The sequence below is a fragment of the Myotis yumanensis genome, unplaced genomic scaffold (assembly GCF_028538775.1).
Source record: "Myotis yumanensis isolate MYYU_CA2020_CCGP unplaced genomic scaffold, mMyoYum1.0.hap1 SCAF_24, whole genome shotgun sequence".
NCBI classification, from domain to species: Eukaryota; Metazoa; Chordata; class Mammalia; order Chiroptera; family Vespertilionidae; genus Myotis; species Myotis yumanensis.
This window is the reverse complement of record NW_027223775.1, coordinates 10,216,789-10,240,305: the sequence shown is the minus strand read 5'-3', so window position 1 is coordinate 10,240,305 and position 23,517 is coordinate 10,216,789. Positions and strand designations below refer to the sequence as shown.

At 46.1% G+C, this 23,517-nt stretch overlaps 3 protein-coding genes across 3 annotated transcripts; all 3 read left to right on the top strand.

Annotated features, from left to right (window-relative positions):
- The first annotated feature begins 3,836 nt into the window (after positions 1 to 3,836).
- LOC139000502 (T-cell leukemia/lymphoma protein 1A-like) lies at positions 3,837 to 4,175 on the top strand. The gene has a single exon (XM_070402661.1). The coding sequence runs from the start codon at positions 3,837 to 3,839 to the stop codon at positions 4,173 to 4,175; it is 339 nt and encodes a 112-aa protein (XP_070258762.1).
- A 4,461-nt stretch (positions 4,176 to 8,636) lies between these two features.
- On the top strand, positions 8,637 to 8,975 carry LOC139000501 (T-cell leukemia/lymphoma protein 1A-like). Its single transcript, XM_070402660.1, has one exon. It carries the CDS (start codon positions 8,637 to 8,639, stop codon positions 8,973 to 8,975), a length of 339 nt encoding a protein of 112 aa, XP_070258761.1.
- An 11,471-nt stretch (positions 8,976 to 20,446) lies between these two features.
- LOC139000500 (protein p13 MTCP-1-like) lies at positions 20,447 to 20,782 on the top strand. Its single transcript, XM_070402659.1, has one exon. The coding sequence runs from the start codon at positions 20,447 to 20,449 to the stop codon at positions 20,780 to 20,782; it is 336 nt and encodes a 111-aa protein (XP_070258760.1).
- Positions 20,783 to 23,517: the final 2,735 nt, after the last annotated feature.

Sequence of the window (23,517 nt, the reverse complement as noted above, 5' to 3'; positions counted from 1 at the left end):
ACTATCCTCTACAAAAAAAGAACGAATGTTGGGTGGATTACGGGTGTTTTAAACTGATCATCTTTTTCGTTTGAGGAATTACGAGGGATGCCAGGGCTCGTTACCTGAATGCTCGAGCTGGCTCTGTGTATGGCTTTAGCATCTAGCTCTGGATGCATTTGGGTTTTTAGTTGTGTTTAGCACTAAACATCCCCCCCAAAACCCCAGTGATCATAAAATTCATCTTGCATCGCACCATAGAGAGGTGGCTGGAGGGGGAGCCAGAGGGAGCCCCAGAAATCAATTTCAAGGCATCCATGGTTGCATTAAAGAGATCACTGAGTGCTGAATAAATTTTTTCTCTTACAGGCCCTAACTGGTTTAGCTCACTGGATAGAGATCCGGCCTGCAGACTGAATGGTCCCAGGTTCGATTCCAGTAAAGGGCATGCACCTTGGCTGTGGGCGCATCCCCAGTAGGGAGTGTGCAGGAGAAAGCTGATCGATGTTTCTGTCTCATCGATGTTTCGAACTCTCTCTCCTTCTCCCTTCCTCTCTGTAAAAAATTAATAAAATGTAATTAAAAAAAAATAAATTCTCCTCTTGCAAGAAAGTGTTTGCAAATGCCAATTGAGACCTTTAAGGCTGAGGACAGGAGAGCGTGAGGGATGTGTTTCTAAGGTGTGTTTCCCATATTCAAATTAATGCACGTCGGGCCCAGCCAGAGTGGTTCAGTGGCTGAGTGACGACCTATTAACCAGGAGGTCACGGTTCGATTCCCAGTCAAGGGCCCATGCCCGGGTTGTGGGCTCGATCCACAGTAGAGGACGTGTGGGAGGCGTCCTATCCATGATTCTCTCTCATCATGGATGTTTCTCTCCTTCTCACTTGTCCTTCCTCTCTGAGTCAATAAAAACATTTAAAAAAATATTAAGCAAGTGTTGCTTTAGGATTAAATGCACATTGTTTTAAAATAGTTTATTATTTTTTTTGGTTTAACATACCAGGTGGCTAGTCATTTAAAGATGACATAACGCCCGAGCTGGTTTGGCTCAGTGGATAGAGACTCGGCCATTTTTTTCAAATATATTTTTATTGATTTCAGAGAGGAAGGGAGAGGGAGAGAGTTAGAAACATCCATGATGAGAGAATCATGGATGGCCACCTCCTGTATGTCCCTCACTGGGGATCAAGCCCACAGGTTGGGCATGTGCCCTTGACCGGGAATCAAAACCTGTATCCTTCAGTTCTAAGGCCGACACTCTATCCACTGAGCCTAACTGGCTAGGGCCTATTTGACTTTTTCTTTCTTTTTTTTTTTTAAATATATTTTATTGATTTTTTACAGAGAGGAAGGGATAGAGACAGAGAGTCAGAAACATCGATGAGAGAGAAACATCGATCAGCTGCCTCCTGCACATCTCCCAAGGGGGCCTGCCCGCAACCAAGGTACATGCCCTTGACCAGAATCGAACCCGGGACCCTTCAGTCCGCAGGCCGACGCTCTATCCACTGAGCCAAACCGGTTTTGGCGCCTATTTGACTTTTTCAAAGGGTGAAAACGCCTTGAAGAAGAATGAAGCATCTCAGCATTCATGTCACAGTAATTACATGAATTCATGTAATTCATGGGAATTACAACTCTCCTCACCATTCTTTCCACATTGTTTCTGTAAATGCAGACTCTGACTAATAATGAAGCTTGTAGGTAAACAGCATGTTTGTATAAAAATCCTGGGAGCTAATTTTACAAGATATGAACTCTGACCTTCCCAGTTCTGGGAGATTTGATGACCTTCAACCTTAGAACCAGGAGGACAAAGACTAGGATGACACACACTGGATTGTCACCTGACCACTTGCAAGATCCTTATCAGATTGGACTGTGCCTGTCCGCAAGTAGAGAACTTCTCAAGCCACGCCCTCTGACCTCTTTCCTCTGTTTGGTGTCTCCCTCCTTATTAAAACCTCTGCCTCCACTGAGATGTGCAGATAGGTTTGGACCGAGCTTACCCCATCATCTCAGGTTGCCGGCACCTGAATAAACCTCTCTCATTCCTCACTACCACCTGTCTCACGGGACTGGTTTCTGGGGTGTAAGTCAGGGAAACCTTGTTTTTCTGGACACATTCCTGGTACATGGACTCCCGGGAACAGGTGTATCATGGCCATTTTCTTTCTTCTGCAGGTGACAGTGTGAGTCAGAGACTGGTCACAGAGGAAAGGAGCGAAGAACGGTGCTTTGCTTTCAGAGCAAGAAAAACAGGTAAGAAACAGATGAATGGGAGGAGGAAGAGGAAGCATTGGGGATGAAGTCTGACCTGAGGGAGGAATTTGGACTTTTTGGACTGAAGTTAGCTTAGCAGCAAAACCATACACCTCTTGCCAAGAGCATGGCTGAGGTTTGGGGAAGGGCGAGATCATTCTATAAGTGATGTCATGAGACCTCAGGAATCCTACTTGCTGTTTCACCTGTCTCTTTGCTTCCTGTTTGCCTGATCAGCTATCCCAGGTGCCTGTCTGTCCCTGAATATTTTGGTCTTGCCTCTCTCACCAGCATTTGAGGAGGAAGACCGCTGTTAAGAAGCCCACCTGAAAGCTGACATTAGCTTTGTTCCTCTGCCAGCTCTTATAGGTAAAGCATATTACTTGCATATTATTTGAATGAGGTGGCTTGTTCTATGGTTTCTGAGTTCCTTCTACGATGATCACAAAAAAGTTGGTGTTGTCAGGACAAAAGGAAAATTGAACCAACTACAAAGTTTGAATTAAGAAAAAAAGAAAACAAAACAAAGGAAAATAAAAGAAAAGAAGGAAAGAAAAGAAGAACAAAGAGCCTAGCCAGCATGGCTCAGTTGTTTAGCTTAAACCTAGGAACCAGGAGATTTCCATTCGATTCCCAGTCATGGCACATGCCTGGGTTACAGTCTTGATCCCCAGTAGGGGGTATGCAGGAGGCAACCAATCCCTGAATCTCTGTTATCATCGATCTTTAACTATCTCTCACCCTCTCCCTTCCTCTCTGAAATTAGTAAAAGTATATGAAAAAAACGAAAGAATAATCATGGAACAGTAAAGTAGAGCATTGAGTCAATCCTACATAATAAAAGGCTAATATGCCAATCGACCAAACGGAAGAACGACTGGTCGCTATGACACACAGTGACCGCCAGGGGCAGATGCTCATGGCAGGAGCTGTCCACCGGTGGTCAGTGCGATAGCACAGGGGGAGGGCCGCTCAGCTAAAAGCCAGGCTAACAGCTGCCAAGCACAGGGGGGTGGTGGGAGCCTCCACGGCAGTGCTTAAGTGGGCCAAACTTTTAGTTGGACATGCCTCAAGGGGTCCTGGAATGGGAGAGGCCACGGTGCAGACTGAGGGATCCACCCCAAGTGCATGAATTTGGTTCACTGAGCCTCAAGTAATATTATAATAACGGTGTATGGTGTCAGATGGCTATGAGATTAATTGCATGATTTCTTGGTCCATTATATAAAGTCTAATCATTGAGGTGTACCCCTGAAATGAACCTAAGTCTGTATGTCAACTGTCATTTAAAAAATGTTTTAAAAATTCTATAGGACCATGTTACCTTCACCGAGTCACATTTTACTTCAATTATGTTTTGTACACTTTGTTCTAGATGAAAGATCTAAAGCTAAAAAAGAATAAAACGTTGAGATTTATAAATTTTCAAAATAAACCAAAGGCATCCACAAACACAACCTTAAAAACCATAAAGATAAAAGCCGAGGTAAAATGCGATTTGAGACCCTATCCCCTGTCTTTCGATACCAGGACCAAAGTAGCGAGAGGCTCTGAGAAGCTGTGGCTGTTCCTCCTTGTACCTCAGAGCGGTCATGGCCAAGCTCCCTTCGAAGGTGAATCTCACCTCGCACCCCATCTGCCTGATGATCCGTGGGCACTCGGTGTATGAGGACGAGAAACAGCGCATGTGGGTGCATGTCGTCCTCGACATAGGAGGTGACCTGCAAGTACGGTTGTTGCAGGACGACATCCCAATTGGGGATATCGAACTCACCACAAGCCGGCCGACCTCGAGCACCATGCCTTCGAGGTGGACGCTCCTGCATGGCAGGCTGTACGAGGACTCCATGGGCCGGTTCTGGCGCATCGTGCACCACATCAAGGACGAAGGAGTGGAGGAAATGATCCTTGAGCTGATGGACGACTCCTAGGACAAGTGATGGGGTCCCTGGCTCTTGTCAACCTGAGCCCCAGTCCTGCGGCCTGCCGGTGGGACTTGTATAGTTCTGTTCACATTTTACTAAGCTCTGTTATTCTATCTGCCACCCTCTGGTGCGAGGGCACATTGATGTCTCTCTCTCTCTTCCTTCTTCTTCTTGTTCTTGTTCGTCTTCTCCCCCTTTCTCTCTGTCTCTCTGTCTCTCTATTTCTCTATGTCTCTCTCCCGCTCTCTCAATTCAATAAAAGCATTTTGAGCCACGCTGGTGTTTCTCAGTGGTTGAGGGATGACCTGTGAACCCTGAGGTCACGGTTGGATTCCTAGTCAGGGCACAGACAAGAATTAACCAATGAGCCCTCGCTTGTTTGGCTCAGTGGATAGAGGATTGGACTGTGGACTCTGGAAAGTCCTAGGTTCAATTTTGGTCAAGGGCACGTGCTCTGGTTGTGGGGTCGATCCCCAGTAGGGGGCGTGCAGGAGGCACCAGATGTACGATTCTCTCTCATCATTGATGTTTCTCGCTCCCTTCCTTTATGAAATCAATCCTGCATAATAAAAGCCTAATATGCTAAGTGTCCAGTCGACCGGTCATCTGTTCAACCAATCAAAGCATAATATGCAAATGATATACTAAGGTTGCTCAACTGCTCACTATGCCATGCATTGACGACCAGGGACTAGACATTCAGACTGGTAGGTCAGCTTACTGCTCGCGTCGGGCTGATTGGGACTGAGTGAGAAGTGCTGCACTCGCCCTGGAGCCCTCCCATGGTCCCTCCCCAGCTGGCCAACTTCACACATCCCACTCCAGCCCAGATCCTATGCCGGTGGGGTGCCTTTGCCTGGCCTGTGCCCTCTCGTGACCTGGGACGCCTCGGGGGATGTCAGAGAGCAATTTTTGGCAGATACCCACAGGCCAGGCCCACGCACCACACTAGTGCATGAATTTGAGCACTGGGCCTCTAGTAAAAATCTATTAAACACAGAAACAGAAAGAAAAAGACCTTAAGAATGAAAATATTAGCCCAGCCATGGTAGACAAGGCTCTGAGACATCACTGGAAATAATTTTCATTTCAATGACCAGTGTTCTCATTGTTTGATCTCCTGAGGTTCGTCAACCAATACTACCCTCTCCAAAAAAAGAACAAATGTTTGGGGGGTAGGGGTGTTTTATGTTGATCATCTCTTTCCTTTGAGGAATTACCAGGGATGCCAGGGCACGTCTCCTGAGGGCTCGAGACGGCTCTGTGTGTGGCTATAGTTTCTAGATCTGGATGCATTTGGGTTTTTTATTGCGTTTAGCACTAAACAGCCCCAAACAAAGCTGAGCTATCATAAAATTCATCTCCCATCACACCAGACAGAGGCGGCTGGAGGGGGGCCCAAGGGGAGCCCCAGAAATCAATTTCAGGGAATCCACGGTTGCATCAAAGATATCCCTGACTGCTGATTAAATTCTCCTCTTGCAGGAATGTGTTTGCAAATGCCAATTGTCACCTTTAAGGCTGAGGACTGGGGATCCTGAGGGACGTGTTTACAAGTTGTGTTTCAAATATTTAAAATTTTGCACTTCAGGCCCGGCCGGCGTGGCTCAGTGGTTGAGCATCAACCTATCAACCAGAAGGTCCTGTTCGATTCCTGGTCAAGGGCACATGTCCAGGTTGTGGACTTAATCGCCGGTAGGGGGCGTGCGGGAAGCGGCCGATCCGTGATTCTCAATCATCATGGATGTTTCTCTCCCTCTCTCTTTCCCTTCCTCTCTAAGTCAGTAAAATCATTTAAAAAATATTAAGCAAGTGTTGCATTCAGATTAAATGCACATTGTTTTAAACTAGTTTATTATTTCTTTTGGTTTAACATACCAGGTGGGTAGTTATTTAAAGACGACTGAGTGCCTGAGCTGGTTTCGCTCTGTGGATAGAGCGAAGGCCTTTTTTTTCACATATATTTTCATTGATTTCAGAGAGGAAGGGAGAGGGAGAGAGTTAGAAACATCCATGATGAGAAAATCATGGACAGGCTGCCTGCTGCAAGTCCCTCACTGGGGATCAAGCCCACAACCTGGGCATGTGCCCTTGACTGGGAATCAAGTCCGGGTCCCTTCAGTTCGCAGGCCGACACTCTATCCACTGAGCCAAACTGGCTAGGGCCTATTTGACTTTTTCAAAGGATGGAAACGCCTTAAAGAAGAACAAAGCATCTCAGCATTCATGTCACAGTAATTACATGAATTCATGTAATTCATGGGAATTACAACTCACCTCACCATTCTTTCAACATTGTTCCTGTAAATGCAGACTCTGACTAATAATGAAGCTTGTAGATAAACAGCTTGTTTGTATAAAAATCCAAGGAACTAATTTTAGAGGATATGAACTCTGACCTTTCCAGTTCTGGGAGATGTGATGATCTTCAACCTTAGAACCAGGAGGACAAACTATTGGATGACGCACACTGGACCGACACCTGACCACTTGCAAGATCCTTATCAGATTGGACTGTGCCTGTCGTCACGTAGAGAACTTCACAAGCACTGCCCCCTAACCTCTTTGCTCTGTTTGGCGTCTCCCTCCTTATAAAAGCCTCAGCCTGCACTGAGATGTTAGATGGGTTTTGGAACTAGCTTCCCCCATGTTCTCAGGTTTCCGGCACCTGAATAAACCTCTTTCCTTCCTCACCACCACCTTTCTCACAGGACTGGTTTCTGGGGTGTGAGTCAGGTGAACCTTGTCTTTTCTAGACATATTCCTGGTACATGGACTCTGGGAATATGTGTATCATGGTCATGTTCTTTCTTCTGCAGGTGACAGGGGGAAGAGGAGACCAGATACAGAGGAAAGGAATGAGGAACAGTGCTTTGCCATCACTGCAAGAAGAACAGGTAAGAAAAAGAAGGATGGAAGGAGGAGGAGGAAGGTTTGGGAATAGAGTCTGACTTGAGAGAGTAATTTGGACATTGTGGACTGAAGTGAGTTTAGCAGCAAAACTATACAGCTCTTGCCAAGGGCATGGCTGAGGTTTAGGTAAGGGAGAGATTATTCTATAAGTGATGTAATGAGACCTCAGGAATCCTACTTGCTGTTTCACCTGTCACTTTGCTTCCTGTGTGCCCGATCAGCTATCCCAGGTATCTCTCTGTCCCTGAACATTTTGGTCTTGCCTCTCTCACCAGCACCTCAGAAGTAAGACCGCTGTTAAGAAGCCCACCTGGACGGAGACTTTAACTTTGTTCCTCTGCCAGCTGTTAAAGGTAAAGCATATTATTTGCATGGGGTGGGTTGTTCTATGGTTTGTGAGTTCCCTCTGAGATGATCAGAAGGAAGGTGGTGTTGTCAAGACAAAAAGAAAAGTTGAACCAACTACAAAGTTTTAATTAAGAAAAAAAGAAAAGGAAAGACAAGAAAAGAAAAGAAAGAGAAAAGAGAAATGAAAAGAGCCTGGCTGGCATGGCTCAGATGTTTAGCTTAAACCTAGGAACCAGGAGATGTCTATTGGATTCCCAGTCATGGCACATGCCCGGGTTACAAACTTTATCCCCAGTAGGGGGCATGCAGGAGGCTACCAATCAATGATTCTCTGTCATCATTGATCTTTCTCTTTCTCTCCCTCTCTCTTCCTCTCTGAAATCAGTAAAACTGTATGAAAGAAACAAAAGAATAATCTGGCACAGTAACGTAGAGCACTGAGTCAATCAATATTATAAATGGCTAATATGCAAATCGACCAAACTGCAGAAAGACTGGTCTCTATGACACCCACTTACTACCTGGGGAGAATGCTCATGGCAGGAGCTGTCCACCGGTGGTCAGTGCACTCCCACAGGGAGAGCACGGCTCAGCCAAAAGCCAGGCTCACAGCTGCCGAGCACAGGGGTGTGGTGGGAGCCTCCATTGAAGCACTCTAGCTGACCTAAGTTGGCAGTTGTAAATCCCTCAAGGGGACCCGGACTGGGAGAGGCTGCAGGGTTGGCTGAGGTACCCCCCTGATTGCATAAATTTGTGCACTGATCCTCTTGTTATATTATAATAACTGTGTATGGTTTCAGATGGGGATGAGATTAATTGCATGATTTATTAGTCCATTATATAATGTCTAATCATTGGGGTGTACCCCTGAAATGAACCTAAGGTTCTATGTTAACTTTCATTTAAAAAATGGTTTTAAAATTCTATACGACCATGTTACCTTCATAAAGTCATATTTTACATTAAGTACGTTTTGTACAGTTTGTTCAAGGAGAGAGATCTTAAGCTAAAAAGAAAGAAAAGTTGAGATTCATAAATTTGAAAAATAAACCAAAAGCAATCACAAACACAACGTTAAAATCCATAAAGATAAAAGCCCAGTGAAATGCGTTTGGAGACCCCATCCCCTGTCTATCGATGCCAGGACCGAAGTAGCGAGAGGCTCTGAGAAGCTGTGGCTGTTGCTCCTTGGACCACGGAGGGGTCATGGCCGAGCTCCCCTCGAAGGTGCACCTCGCCTCCCACCCCATCTGCCTGAGTATCCGTGGGCCTTCGGTGTACGAGGACGAGAACCAGCGCACTTGGCTCCATCTCGTCATGGACACAGGAGGTGACCTTCAAGTACGGTTGTGCCAGAAAGACATCCCCAGTGGGTATATTGCACTCACCACCAGCCCGATGACCTCGAGGCCCATGCCTTCATGGTGGATGCTCCACCTTGGCAGCCAGTACCTGGACTCCTTGGGCTGGTTCTGGAGTATCGTGCAGCACGTCAAGGAGGATGACATGGAGGAAATGATCCTTGAGCTGATGGACGACTCATAGGACATGTGATGGGGTCCCTGGATCTTGTCAACCTGAGCCCCAGTCCTGCTGGCCCCCTGGTGGGAAGTGTATAGTTATGTTCACCTTTTTACTAAGCTCTGTTGTTCTATCTGCCACTCCCTGGGTGCGAGGGCACATTGATGTCTCTCTCTGTGCCTCTCTCTCTCTCTATCTCGCTCTCTCTTCCTCCTTCTCCTTCTCCTTCTCCTTCTCCTTCTCCTTCTCCTTCTCCTTCTCCTTCTCCTTCTCCTTCTCCTTCTCCTTCTCCTTCTCCTTCTCCTTCTCCTTCTCCTTCTCCTTCTCCTTCTTCTTCTTCTTCTTCTTCTTCTTCTTCTTCTTCTTCTTCTTCTTCTTCTCCTTCTTCTCATTTCTTTCTCTCTCTCTGTCTCTTTTTCTCTCTGACTTTCTCTGTCTCTCTCCCTCACTCTCTAATCAATAAAAGCATTTTGAGCCAAGCTGGTGTTTCTCAGTGGTTGAGGGATGACCTAGGAACCCGGAGGTCACAGTTCAATTCCTGGTCAGGGCACAGACAAGAATTAACCAATGAGCCCTAGCTTGTTTGGCTCAGTGGAGAGAGGGTTGCACTCTGGACTCTGGAAGGTCCCAGGTTCGATACTGGTCAAGGACACATGCTCTGGTTTTGGGCTCGATCCCCAGTAGGGGGCGTGCAGGAGGCACCCGATGTATGATTCTCTCTCATCATTGATGTTTCTCGCTATCTTCCAATATGAAATCAATCCTATATAATAAAAGCCTAATATGCTAACTGTCCAGTCGACCGGTCATCTGTTCAACCAATCAAAGCATAATATGCAAATGATATACTAAGGTTGCTCAACTGCTCACTATCACATGCATTGACTACCAGGGAGAAGACATTCAGACTGGTAGGTCAGATTGCTGCTGGGGTCTGGCTGATCAGGACTGAGGGAGAGGGGCTGGAAACACCATGGATTTGTCCCATGATCCCTCCCCAGCTGTCCAACTTCCCGTTCCCTCCCCAGAACAATTGGGGCACTGATGGGGTGCCTTGGCCTAGACAGTGCCCTCTCGTAATCTGGGACCCCTCGGGGGATGTCAGAGAGCCAGTTTCGGCCTATCCCCACTGGCCAGGCCAAGGCACGACACTGGTGCACAAATTCCCCCAAACAATCATTCTTTGCTTGGAGAGAGTAGTAGCGGTTGAGGAACCTCAGGAGATCAAACAATGAGAACGCTGGTCAGTGAATTGAAATCTATTTCCAGTGATGTTTTAGAGCCTTGTACAGGGGCTGGGATAATATTTTCAGGCTTAAGGACTTTTTCTTTTTCTTTCTCTGTTTAATATATGTTTACTAGACTCCCAGGTTTCAGGTTTGATCGCCAGTAGGGGGCGTGTTGGAGGTGGCCGATCCATGAATCTTTTTAATGCAACCATTGATGTCCTGAAATTGATTTCTGGGGCTCCCTCTGGCTCCCCCTGCAGCTTCCTCTCTCTGGTATGATGTTACATGAATTTTATGATCGCTGGGCGTTGTTTGGGGCTGTTTAGTGCTAAACACAATTAAAAATCCAAATGCATCCAGAGGTAGAAGCAAAAGCTGTGATTTTCTCTCATCATGGATGTTTCTCTCCCTCGCGATTTCCCTTCCTCTCTGAGTCAATAAAATCATTTAAAAAATATTAGCAATTGTTGCATTCAGATGGCATGCACATTGTTTTAAAATATTATATTATTTCTTTGGTTTAACATACCAGTTGGGTAGTCATTTAAAGACGACCTAGCACCCGTACAGGTTTGGCTCAGTGGATAGAGCATCGTTCTGTGGACTGAAGGTTCCTGGTTTTGATTCCAGTCAAGAGCACATGCCTGGGTTGCGGGTTCGATCCACAGTGGAGGCTTGCAGGAAGCAGCCGGTCAATGATTCTCTCTCATCATCACTGATGTTTCTATCTCTCTCTCCCTTCTTCTTTAAAATCAATAAAAACAATATATATATTTTTTTAATAAAGGAGCCCACACCTCAAGATTTGTCATGTGTCCCAATGAAGATACTCTATTCGTGACCCTTTTGGGCTCGATTCCTTCGAGGGCAGTCTGAGGGTTACATTTGAATTATGTTTTTTTTCTCCCCTTTTATCTTTTTTCTTTTTATTTTGCTTCCCCTACATGCAAACAGGCAGATGTCTGACATTCCCTTACGGCCCCATTAATCTTTCCTTCCTAACAGGAAGAGTTTGCCTCAGTCCAGGACATTGCACTGCGAGTTGCACTTAATTTTTTTTTTCAGAGAGGAATGGAGAGGGAGAGAGTTAGAACCATCCATGATGAGAGAATTATGGATCGGCTGCCTCCTGCAAGTCCCTCACTGGGGATCAAGCCCACAACCTGGGCATGTGCCCTTGACTGGGAATCCAACTTGGGACACTTCAGTTCCCAGGCCGACAATCTATCCACTGAGCCAAACTGGCCAGGGCCACTTTGACGATTTCAAAGGGTGCAAATGCTTTGAAGAAGTACAAAGCATCTCAGCATTCAAGTCCCAGTGGGAATTACAACTCCCTTCCCCATTCTTTCCACATTGTTCCTCTAAATGCAGACTCTGACTAATAATGAAGCTTGTTGATAAACAGCATGTTTGTTTAAGAATCCTAGGAACTAATTTTACAAGATGTGAACTCTGACCTTCCCAGTTCTGGGAGATTTGCTGACCTTCAACCTTAGAACCAGGAGAACAAAGGCTAGGATGACACACACTGGACCTACACCTGACCACTTGCAAGATCCTTATTTAATTGGATTGTGCCTGTGGGCAGGTGGAGAACTTCTCAAGCCCCGCCCCCTGACCTCTTTGCTCTGTTTGGCCTCTCCCTCCTTATAAAAGCCTCTGCCTGCACTGAGATGTGCAGATGGGATTTGAGACGAGTTCCCCCATCTTCTCAGGTTGCCGTTACCTGAATACATCTCTTTCCTTCCTCACCACCACCTGTCTCAAGGGATTGGTTTCTGGAGTGTGAGTCAGGGGACCCTTCTTTTTTCTGGACACATTCCTGGTACATGGACTCCCGGGATCATGTGTATCATGGCCATTTTCTTTCTTCTGCATTGGACAGATGGAAGCAGAGACCGGCCACAGAGGAAAGGAGCGAAGAACGGTGCTTTGCCTTTAGAGCAAGAAGAACAGGTAAGAAACAGAAGGATGGGAGGAGGAGGAGGAAGGATTGGGGATGGAGTCTGACCTGAGGGAGGAATTTGGACTTTGTGAACTAAAGTGAGTTTAGCATCAAAACCATACAGCTCTTGCCAAGAGCATGGCTGAGGTTTGGGGAAGGGAGAGTTCATTCTATAAGTGATGTTATGAGACCTCAGGAATCCTATTTGCTGTTTCACCTGTCTCTTTGCTTCCTGTTTGCCCGATCAGCAATCCCAGGTGTCTGTCTGTCCCTGAATATTTTGGTCTTTCCTCTCTCACCAGCACCTGAGAAACAAGACCTCTGTTAAGAAGCCCACCTGGACGCAGACCTTAGCTTTGTTCCTCTGCCAGCTGTTAAAACTAAAGCATATTATTTGCATGGGGTGGGTTGTTCTATGGTTTGTGAGTTCCCTCTGAGATGATCAGAAAGAAGATGGTGGTGTCAGGACAAAATGAAAAGTTGAACCAACTACAAAGTTTTAATTAAGAAAAAAAGAAAAGGAAAGAAAAAAAGAAAAGGAAAGAAGATAAATGAGCCCAGCCAGCGTGGCTCAGTTGTTTAGCTTAAACCTAGGAACCAGGAGATGTGGATTCGATTCCCAGTCATGGCACATGCCCGGGTTACAGTCTTGGTCCCCAGTTGGGGTCATGCAGAAGTCAAGCAAGCCATGATTCTCTGTCATCATTGATCTTTCTTTCTCTCCCTCTCCTTTCCTCTCTGAAATCAGTAAAATTATGTGAAAAAAAAAGAAAGAATATTCATGGCACAGTAAAGTAGAGCATTGAGTCAATGCAATCCTATATAATAAAAGGCTAATATGCAAATCGACCAAATGGCAGAACAACTGGTCGCTACGACACACAATGACCAACATAGGCAGATGCTCATGGCAGGAGCTGTTCACCAGTGGTGAGTGCACTCCCACAGGGGGAGTTCCCCTCATCCTAAAGCCAGGCTCACAGCTGTAGAGCACAGGGGGATGGTGGGAGCCACCACCGCAGTACTAAAGCGGGCCTAAGCCATCAGTTGGACATCCCTCAAAGGGTCCCAGGCTGGGAGAGGCTGCAGGATAGGCTGAGGGACCCCCCAAGTGCATAAATTTTGTGTACTGAGCCTCTAGTTATAATGTAACTGTGTGTGGTGTCAGATGAGTATGAGATTAATTGCATGATTCCTTAGTCCATTATGTAATGTCTAATCATTGGGGCGTAGCCCTGAAATGAACCTATTGTTCTATGTCAACTGTCATTTAAAAAATGTTTTTAAAATTCCATAGGACCATATTACCTTCAAAGAGTCATATTTTACATTAAGTACATTTAGTACAGTTTGTCAAGAAGAGAGATCTCAAGCTAAAAAAGAAAGAAAAGTTGAGATTTATAAATTTGCAAAATAAACCAAAGGCAACCACAAAAACAACCATAAAAACCATAAAGATAAAAGCCTAGGTAAAATGCGGTTGGAGACCCGATCCCCTCTCTTTCGATTCCAGGACCGAAGTAGCGAGAGGCTCTGAGAAGTTGTGGCTGATTCTCCTTGGACCAAGGAGAGGTCATGGCCGAGCTCCCATGGAAGGTGTACCTCACCTCGCACCCCATCTGCCTAAGGCGTGGGCCCTCGTTGTATGAGGACGAGAATAATCGCACGTGGCTACATCATTTCATGGAGACAGGAGGTGTCCTGCAAGCACTGTTGCGCCAGGTAGACATCCCCATTGGGCATATCGCAATCACCCAAAGCCTGCTCATCCCAAGCATCATGCCTTTGATGTGGACGCTCCACCTTGGAAGCCACTACCTGGACCACATGTACCGGTTCTGGCGCATTGTACACCACGTCAAAGTGAATGGAGTGGAGGAAATGATCCTTGAGCTGGTGGACAACTCGTTGGACACATGATAGTGTCCCTGGCTCTTGTCAACCTGATCCCGAGTCCTGCTGGCCCACTGGTGGGACATGTATAGTTCTGTTCACCATTTTACTAAGCTCCGTTGTTCTATCGGCCACCCCTTGGGTGCGAGGGCACATTGATGTATCTTTCTCTCTGTCTCTCTCTCGATCTCCCCCCCTCTCTTTCTCCTTCTTCTTCTTCTTCTTCTTCTTCTTCTTCTTCTTCTTCTTCTTCTTCTTCTTCTTCTTCTTCTTCTTCTTCTCCTTCTTCTCTTCCTCCTACTCCTTTCTCTCTCTATCTCTCTGTGTCTTTGTCTCCCTGTATCTCTCTGTCTCTCTCCCTCTCTCTCAATTCAATAAAAGCATTTTGAGCCAAGCTGATGTTTCTCAGTGGTTGAGGGACAACCTATGAACCTGGAGGTCACGGTTCGATTCCTGGTCAGGGCACAGACAAGAATTAACCAATGAGCCCTAGCTTGTTTGGCTCAGTGGATAGAGGGTTGCACTGTGGACTCTGCAAGGTCCCAGGTTGGATACTGGTCAAGGGCACATGCTCTGGCTGTGGGCTCGATCCCCAGTAGGGGCCGTGCAGGAGGCACCTGATGTATGATTCTCTCTCATCATTGATGTTTCTCACTTCCTTCCTGTATGAAATCAATCCTACAAAATAAAAGCCTAATATGCTAAGTGTCCACTTGACAGGTCATCTGTTCAACCAATCAAAGCGTAATATGCAAATGATATACTAAGGTTGCTTAACTGCTCACTATGACAAGCTTTGACCACCAGGGACAAGACATTCAGACTGGTAGGTCAGCTTGCTGCTGGAGTCTGGCTGATCAGGACTGAGTGAGACAGGCTGGAAACACCCTGGAGCCCTCCCACGGTCCCACCCCAGCTGGCCAACCTCCTGTGTCCCTCTCCAGACCTAATCGGTCACCGGTTGTGTGCCTTGGCCTGGCCTGTGCCCTCTCGTAATCTGGGACCCCCCGGAGGATGTTTAGAGAGCCAGTTTCGGCTGATCCCAGCAGGCCAGGCCGAGGCACCACACTGGTGCACGAATTCGTGCACCAGGTCTCTAATAAAAATATATTAAACAGAGAAAGACAAAGAAAAAGACCTTAAGCCTGAAAATATTAGCCCACCCCCGGTAGACAAGGCTCGAAGACATCACTGGAAATAGTTTTCATTTCAATGACCAGCGTTCTCATTGTTTGATCTCCTGAGGTTCATCAACCGATACTACCCTCTCCAAAAAGAGAACGAATGTTTGGGGGATTACAGGTGTTTTATGCTGATCATCCCTTTCCTTTGAGGAATTACAAGGGATGTCAGGTAACATCTCCTCAAGGCTCAAACTGGCTGTGTGTGGCTTTATCGTCTATGTCTGTGAGCATTTGTGTTTTTAATTGTGTTTAGCACTAAACAGCCCCCAACAAATCCCAGTGCTCATAAAATTCATCTAGCATCGCACCCTGGAGAGGTGGCTGGAGGGGGAGCCCGAGGGAGCCCCAGAAATATATTTCAGGACATTTATGCCTGCATTAATGAGAACACTGACTGCTGATTAAATTCAGTTGCTGAGCGTCGACCTATCAACCAGGAGGTCACGGTTTGATTTTGCACATGCCCAGGTTTCGGGGTCCATCGCCAGTAGGGAGCATGCGGGAGGCGGCCCATCCGTGAGTCTCTCTCCTCATGGATGTTTCTTCCCCTCTCTATTTCCCTTCCTGTCTGAGTCAATAAAAACATTTAAAAAAAAATATTAAGCAAGTGTTTCATTCAGATTAAATGCACATTGTTTTAAAATAGTTTATTTTTGGGGTTTAACATACCAGGTGGGTAGTCATTTAAAGACGACATAGCTCCCTTGCTGGTGTGGCTCAGTGGATAGAGCGTCAGCCTGCGGATGGAAGGGTCCTGGGTTCAATTCCAGTCAAGGGCACATCCCTGGGTTGCAGGCTCTATCTGCAGTGGGGGGTGTCCAGTAGGCAGCCGACCCATGATTCTCTCTCATCATCAATGATGTTTCTATCTCTCTCTTGTTCCTTTCCAAAATCAATAAAAAAAAATATATATATTTTTTAAAAAAGAGCCCACACCTAGAGATCCGTCATGTGTCCCCCTGCAGACACTCTGTCTCCTGACCCCTTTGGGCTCGATTCCTTCGAGGGCAGTATGAGGGTGACATTTTAATTATGTTTTGTGTTTTTCTACCCTTTTTTATTTTTTCATTTTCTTCTCCTAAATGCCAACTGTCAGATGCCTGACATGGCCTTATACCCCCATTCATCTTTCCTTCCTAATTGGGGAAGAGCTTGCCTCAGACCTGGTCATTGAGTTGGGAGTTTTTTTTGTTTGTTTTTTATTTCAGAGTGGAAGGGAGAGAGAGAAACATCCCTGATGAGAGAGAATCATGGATCGGCTGCCTCCTGCAGGCCTCCACCTGGGCATGGAGCCCGCAGCCCGGGCATGTGCCCTTGACTGGAGTCAAACCCAGAACCGATCAAGCCGAAGCTCTATCCAGTGAGCCTAACCAGCTAAGGGTGCATATCTATACTAATAAAAGTGTAATATGCTAATTAGACCAGGTTGACCGGACACCTTCCTGATGTCCGGCTCCCTTCTGGACAAAGCCACAGTGGCCGGGACTGAGGTAGAGGTGGTTAGGGGCTATCAGGCTGGCAGGGGAGGGCAACTGGGGGCAATCAGGCCTGCAGGGGAGGGCAGTTGGGGGCGATCAGGCCTGCAGGGGAGGACAGTTGGGGGCGATCAGGCTGGCAGGTGAGGGAAGTTAGGGGGATCAGGCAAGCAGGGGAGGGCAGTTAGGGGCAATCAGGCCTGCAGGGGCAGGCAGTTAGGGGCTATCAGGCCAGCAGGGGAGGGCAGTTGGAGGCAATCAGGCCAGCAGACAGGTGAGTCGTTAGGAGCCAGGATTATGACATTAATCCTGGATTAATCTCAGTACCTGGATTATGAGAGGGATGTCCGAGGAGTCCCAGATTGGAGAGGGTGCAGGCCTGGCTGAGGGACACTCTCCCCCACCCCCGTGCACAAATTTCATGCACTGGGCCTCTAGTCATTTTATAATTCTCTGAGGGATTTTGCCACGGATAGGGCTTGAGTTGCTGTGAGAAGGGATGTGCCTCGAAGCTCCCTCCCCATGTCCTTCTGTTCATTTACTGACACGGTCTGGCCTGTGTCAATAAGATAAGTGCTTTCTTGCAAAAGGGCCTGTAAATCAGCAGACAATTCCCTGAGGGGAATGAGTCATATGCTTCCCCTGTTTCAGAGTAAATTTGCAGACGATGGCTGGAAATCTGAGGTGGGCATGAGAGTTTGTTATTTAGATACTGAGCTCTGGTGACTTTATTTCAGTTTATTTTTAAAAATATATTTCTATTGATTTCAGAGAGGAGGAGAGATAGAGGGAGAGAGAAAGAGAGAGAGAGAGTGAGAGAGAGAGAAACATCTAAGATGAGAGAGAATCATGGACCAGCTGCCTCCTGCATGCCCCCTGCTGGGGATCGAGCCCACAACCCAGGCATGTGCCCTTGACCACAATCGAACTGTGACTCCTGGTTTGTAGGTCGATGCTCAACCACTGAGCCACACTGGCCATGCTGAGTGGCTCAGTGATTTATGAAATCAGATGATCCACAATCTAGGAATATATTCCTCAGTAAACCTCAAGCTTTATGATGAGTAGAATGAAAATGGAAGTTTGAATGGGGTAGTACAAACAGAAAGAATTCTATTGGAAATTAAGGTGAGAATTCCTTTTGTCATTGGAGGATGAAGGGCAAAATAGATGTCACAAATGTTTATAAATATGATGAGTCTTTTCCCGCTAGCGTGGCTCAGTGGCTGAAAATCGACCTATGGACCAGGAGGTCACGGTTCGATTCCCGGTCAAGGGCACTTGCCTGGGTTGCGGGCTCCATCCCCAGTAGGGGGAGTGCAGAAGGCAGCCGATTCATGTTTCTCTCTCATCATCAATGTTTCTCTCCCTCTCATTCTCTTCCTTTCGGAGTCAATAAAATCATTTAAAAAATATTAAGCAAGTGTTGCATTCAGATTAAATGCATATTGTTTTAAAATAGTTAATTATTATTTTTTTGGTTAGCATACCAGGTGGGTAGTCATTTAAAGATGACATAGCACCCTAGCTGGTGTGGCACAGTGGATAGAGCATCAGCCTTTTTTTCCAAATATATTTTTATTGATTTCAGAGAGGAATGGAGAGGGAGAGTGTTAGAAACATCCATGATGGGAGAATGATGGATCGGCTGCCTCCTGCAAGTCCCTCACTTGGGATCAAGCCCACAAACTGGACAGGAGCCCTTGACCGGGAATCACACCCGGGACCCTTCAGTTTGAAGGCCGACACTATCCACTGAGCCAAACCGGCTAGGGCCTATTTGACTTTTTCAAAGGGTGGAAATGCCTTGAAGAAGAACATAGTAACTAAGCATTCATGTCACAGTAATTTCATGAATTCATGTAATTCATGGGAATTACAACTCACCTCACCATTCTTTCCACATTGTTCCTGTAAATGCTGACTCTGACTAATAACAAAGCTTGTTAGATAAACAGCATGTTTGTGTAAGAATCCTAGGAACTAATTACACAAGATATGAACTCTGACCTTCCAAGTTCTGGGAGATTTGCTGACCTTCAGCCTTAGAACCAGGAGGACAAAGGCTAGGATGACGCACACTGGACTGTCACCTGACCACTTGCAAGAACCTTATCAGATTGGACTGTGCCTGTGGGCAATTAGAGAACTTCTAAAGCACAGCCCCCTGACCTCTTTTTCCTGCTTGGCCTCTTCCTCCTTATAAAAGCTCCTGCTTGCACTGAGGTGTGCAGATGTGTTTTGGGACGAGCATCCTCCATCTACAAAAGTAGCCGGCACTTGAATAAACCTCTTTCCTTCCTCACCACCACCTGTCTCATGGGACTGGTTTCTGGGGTGTGAGTCAGGGGAACCTTGTTTTTTCTGAAAACATTCCTGGTACATGGACTCCTGGGAATATGTGTATCATAGCCATTTTATTTATTCTGCAGGTGAGAGGGAGAAGCAGAGACCAGTCACAGATGAAATGAGCTACGAACGGTGCTTTGCCTTCAGAGCAAGAAGCACAGGTAAGAAAAAGGTGGATGGGAGGAGGAGGAGGAAGTATTGGGGATAGAGTCTGATCTGAGGGAGGAAGTTGGACTTTGTGGACTGAAGTGAGTTTAGCAGCAAAACCATACAGCTCTTGCCAAGAGCATGGCTGAGGCTTGGGTAAGGGAGAGATCATTCTATAAATGATGTTATGAGACCTCAGGAATCCTATTTGCTGTTTCACCTGTACCTTTGCTTCCTGTTTGCCTGATCAGCTATCCCTGATATCTGTCTGTCCCTGAATATTTTGGTCTTGCCTCTCTCACCAGCACTTGAGAAGGAAGACCGCTGTTAAGAAGACCACCTGAAAGCTGACATTAGCTTAGTTCCTCTGCCAGCTGTCAAAGGTAAAGCATATTATTTGCATACGATTTGCATGTGGTGGCTTTTTCTATGGTTTGAGTTCCCTCTGAGATGATCAGAAAGGAAGTGGTGTTGTCGGGACAAAAAGAAATGTTGAACCAACTACAAAGTTTTAATTAGAAGAAAAGAAAAGAAAAGAAAAGAAAAGAAAAGAAAAGAGAAAAGAAAAGGAAAGGAAAGGAAAGGAAAGAAAAGAAAAGAAAAGAAAAGAAAAGAAAAGAAAAGAAAAGAGAAAAGAAAAGGAAAGGAAAGGAAAGGAAAGGAAAGGAAAGGAAAGGAAAGGAAAGAAAAGAAAAGAAAAGAAAAGAAAAGAAAAGAAAAGAAAAGAAAAGGAAAGAAAAGAAAAGGACATCCCTCAAGTGGTCCTGGACTGAGAGAGGCTGCAGGATTGGCTGAGGGACCGCCCTGAGTGCATAAATTTTGAGCACTGAGCCTCTAGTAATATTATAACTGAGTATGGTGTCAGATGGGTATGGGATTAATTGCATGATTTCTTAGTCAACTATATAATGTCTAATCATTGAGGTGTACCCCTGAAATGAACCTAACATTCTATGTCAACTGTCATTAAAAACATGTATTAAAAATTCTACAGGACCATGTTACTTTCATAGAATCATATTTTACATTAAGTACGTTTTGTACAGTTTGTTCTAGGAGAGAGATCTAAAGCTAAAAAGAAAGAAAAGTTGAGATTTATAAATTTGCAAAATAAACCAAAGGCAACCACAAACAAAACCGTAAAAACATAAAGATAAAAGCCGAGGTAAAATGTGTTTGGGGACCCCATCCCCTGTCTTTTGATACCAGGTTCGATGTAGGGAGAGGCTCTGAGAACTGTGACTGTTGCACCTTGGACCACGGAGGGGTCATGGCCGAGTTCCCGTCGAAGGTACACCTCACATCGCACCCCAAGTGCCTGAGGATCCGTGGGCACTTGGTATATGAGGACGAGAATCATCGCACATGGCTGCATCTCGTCATGGACTCAGGTGTCATGCATGCACGCTTGCTCCAGGAAGACATACCCAGTGGGCATATTGCACTCACTACCAGCCCGCTGACCTTGAGCCCCATGCCTTGGATGTGGACGCTCCTTTTGGGCAGCCGGTACGTGGACCCCATGGGCCGGTTCTGGCGCATCGTGCACCACATCCAGGAGAATGGTGTGGAGGAAATGATCCTTGAGCTGATGGACCACTCGTAGGACACGTGCTGGTGTCCCTGGCTCTTGTAAACCTGAGCCCCAGTCCTGCTTCTGCCAGTGGGGTGTGTATAGTTCTGTTCACCTTTTTAGTAAGCTCTGTTGTTCTATCTACCACCCCCTGGGTTCCAGGGCACATTGATGTTTCTCTCTCTCTCTCTCTCTCTCTCTCTCTCTCTCTCTCGTTCTTCTTGTTGTTCTCGATCTTCTTCTTCTTCTTCTTCTTCTTCTTCTTCTTCTTCTTCTTCTTCTTCTTCTCCTCATCCTCCTCCTTTCTCTTTCTCACTCTGAATCTATGTCTTACTGTCTCTCTCTGTCTCTCTCCTTCTCTCTCAAACCAACAAAAGCATTTTGAGCCCAGCTGGTTTTTCTCAGTGGTTGAGGGACAACCGATGAACCTGGAGGTCACAATTCGATTCCTGGTCAGGGCACAGACAAGAATTAACCAATGAGCCCTGGCGTGTTTGGCTCAGTGGATAGAGGGTTGGACTGTGGACTCTGGAAGGTCCCAGGTTGGATTCTGGTCAAGGGCACATGCTCTGGTTGTGGGCTCGATCCCTAGTAGGGGGCGTGCAGGAGGCAACCGATGTATGATTCTCTCTCATGATGGATGTTTCTTGCTCCCTTCCTGTATGAAATCAATCCTATATAATAAAAGCTTAATATGCTAAGTGTCTAGTCGACCTGTCATTTGTACAACCAATCAAAGGATAATATGAAAATGATATACTAAGGTTCCTCAACTGCTCACTATGACATGCATTGACGACCAGGGATATGACATTCAGACTGGTAGGTCAGCTTGCTGCTGGGGTCTGGATGATTGCGACTGAGTGAAACATTCTGGACACATCTTGGAGCCCTCCTATGGTCCCTCCCCAGCTGGCCAACCTCCCACATCCCACCCCAGCCCCGATCGTGCACCAGTGGGGTCCCTCAGCCTGGCCTGCACCCTCTCGTATTATAGAACAACTATAATGTCAGAGAGCCAGTTTCAGCCAATCCCCGCAGGCTAGGCTGAGGCACCACACTAGTGCACGAATTTGTGCACCAGGCCTCTAGTAAAAATATATTAAACAGAGAAAGACAATGAAAAAGAACTTAAGCCTAAAAATATTAGCCCAGCCCCAGTAGACAAGGCTCGAAGACATCACTGGAAATAGTTTTCATTTCAATGACCAGCATTCTCATTGTTTGATCTCCTGAGGTTCGTCATCCAATACTCCCCTCTCCAAAAAAAGAATGAATGTTTGGGGGATTACGGGTGTTTTATGCTGATCATCTCTTTCCTTTGAGGATTTACGAGGAATGCCAGGGCTCGTCTCCTGAAAGCTTGAACCGGCTCTGTGTGTGGCTTTAGTGTCCAGCTCTGGATGCATTTGGGTTTTTAATTGTGTTTAGCACTTAACAGCCCCAAACAAAGCCCAGCAATCATGAAATTCATCTAGCATCGCACCAGAGAGAGGCGGCTGGAAAGGGAGGCGGGAGGATTCCCAAAAATTAATTTCAGGGCATCCATGGTTGCATTAATGAGATCACTGACTGCTGATAAAATTCTCCTATTACAAGAAAGTGTTTGCAAATGCAAATTGAGACCTTTAAGGCTGAGGTCTCGGGAGTGTGACAGTGGTGTTTCCAAGTTACTTTTCTCATATTCAAAATATTGCACTTCCGGCCCCGCGGGCGTGGCTCAGAGGTTGAGCGGCAACCTATCAACCATGAAGCCATGGTTTGGTTCCCAGTCAAGGGCACGTGCCCGGGTTGCGGGCTCCATCCCCAGTAGCGGGCGTGTGGGAGGTGACCGATCCGTGAGTCTCTCTCTTCATGTATGTTTCTCTCCGTGTCGATTTCCCTTCCTCTCTGAGTGAATAAAAACATTAAAAAAAATCAAGCAAATGTTACATTCAGATTAAATGACATTGTTTTAAAATAGTTTATTATTTTTTTGGTTTAACATACCAGGTGGGTAGTCATTTAAAGTGGACCTAGCTCCTGAGCTGGTTTGGCTCAGTGGATAGAGCATTGGCCTTTTTTATTCAAATATATTTTTATTGATTTCAGAGAGGAAGGGACAGGGAGAGAGTTAGAATCATCCATGATGAGACAATCCTGGATTGGCCACCTCCTGCAAGTCCCTCACTGGGGATCAAGTCCTCAACCTGGGCATGGGCCCATGACCAGGATTCAAACCCGGGACCCTTGCGTTCCCAGGCCGACACTGTATCCACTGAGCCACACTGGCTAGGGCCTATTTGACTTATTAAAATGGTGGAAACGCCGTGAAAAAGAACGAAGCATCTCAGCATTCATGTCACAATAATTACATGAATTCATGTAATTCATGGTAATTACAACTCACCTCACCATTCTTTCAACATTGTTCCTGTTAATGCAGACTCTGACTAATATTGAATCTTGTAGATAAACAGCATGTTTGTATAAAAATCCTAGGAACTAATTTTACAATTATGAACTCTGACCTTCCCAGTTCTTGGAGATTTGATGACCGTTATCCTTAGAACGAGGAGGACAAAGTCTGTGATGATGCACACTGGACCGACACCTGACCACTTGCAAGATCCTTATCAGATTGGAATGTGCCGTTCGTCACGTAGAGAACTTCTCAATCCACGACCCCTGAACTCCTTGCTCGGTTTGCCATCTCCCTCCTTATAAAAGACTCTGCTTGCACTGAGATGTGCAGATGGATTTGGGACAAGCTTCCTCCATCTTCTCAG

Excerpts from the sequence above, each read along its gene's own strand:
- LOC139000502 (XM_070402661.1), top strand. The coding sequence starts at position 3,837 with ATGGCCAAGCTCCCTTCGAAGGTGAATCTCACCTCGCACCCCATCTGC.
- LOC139000500 (XM_070402659.1), top strand. The coding sequence starts at position 20,447 with ATGGCCGAGTTCCCGTCGAAGGTACACCTCACATCGCACCCCAAGTGC.
- LOC139000501 (XM_070402660.1), top strand. The coding sequence starts at position 8,637 with ATGGCCGAGCTCCCCTCGAAGGTGCACCTCGCCTCCCACCCCATCTGC.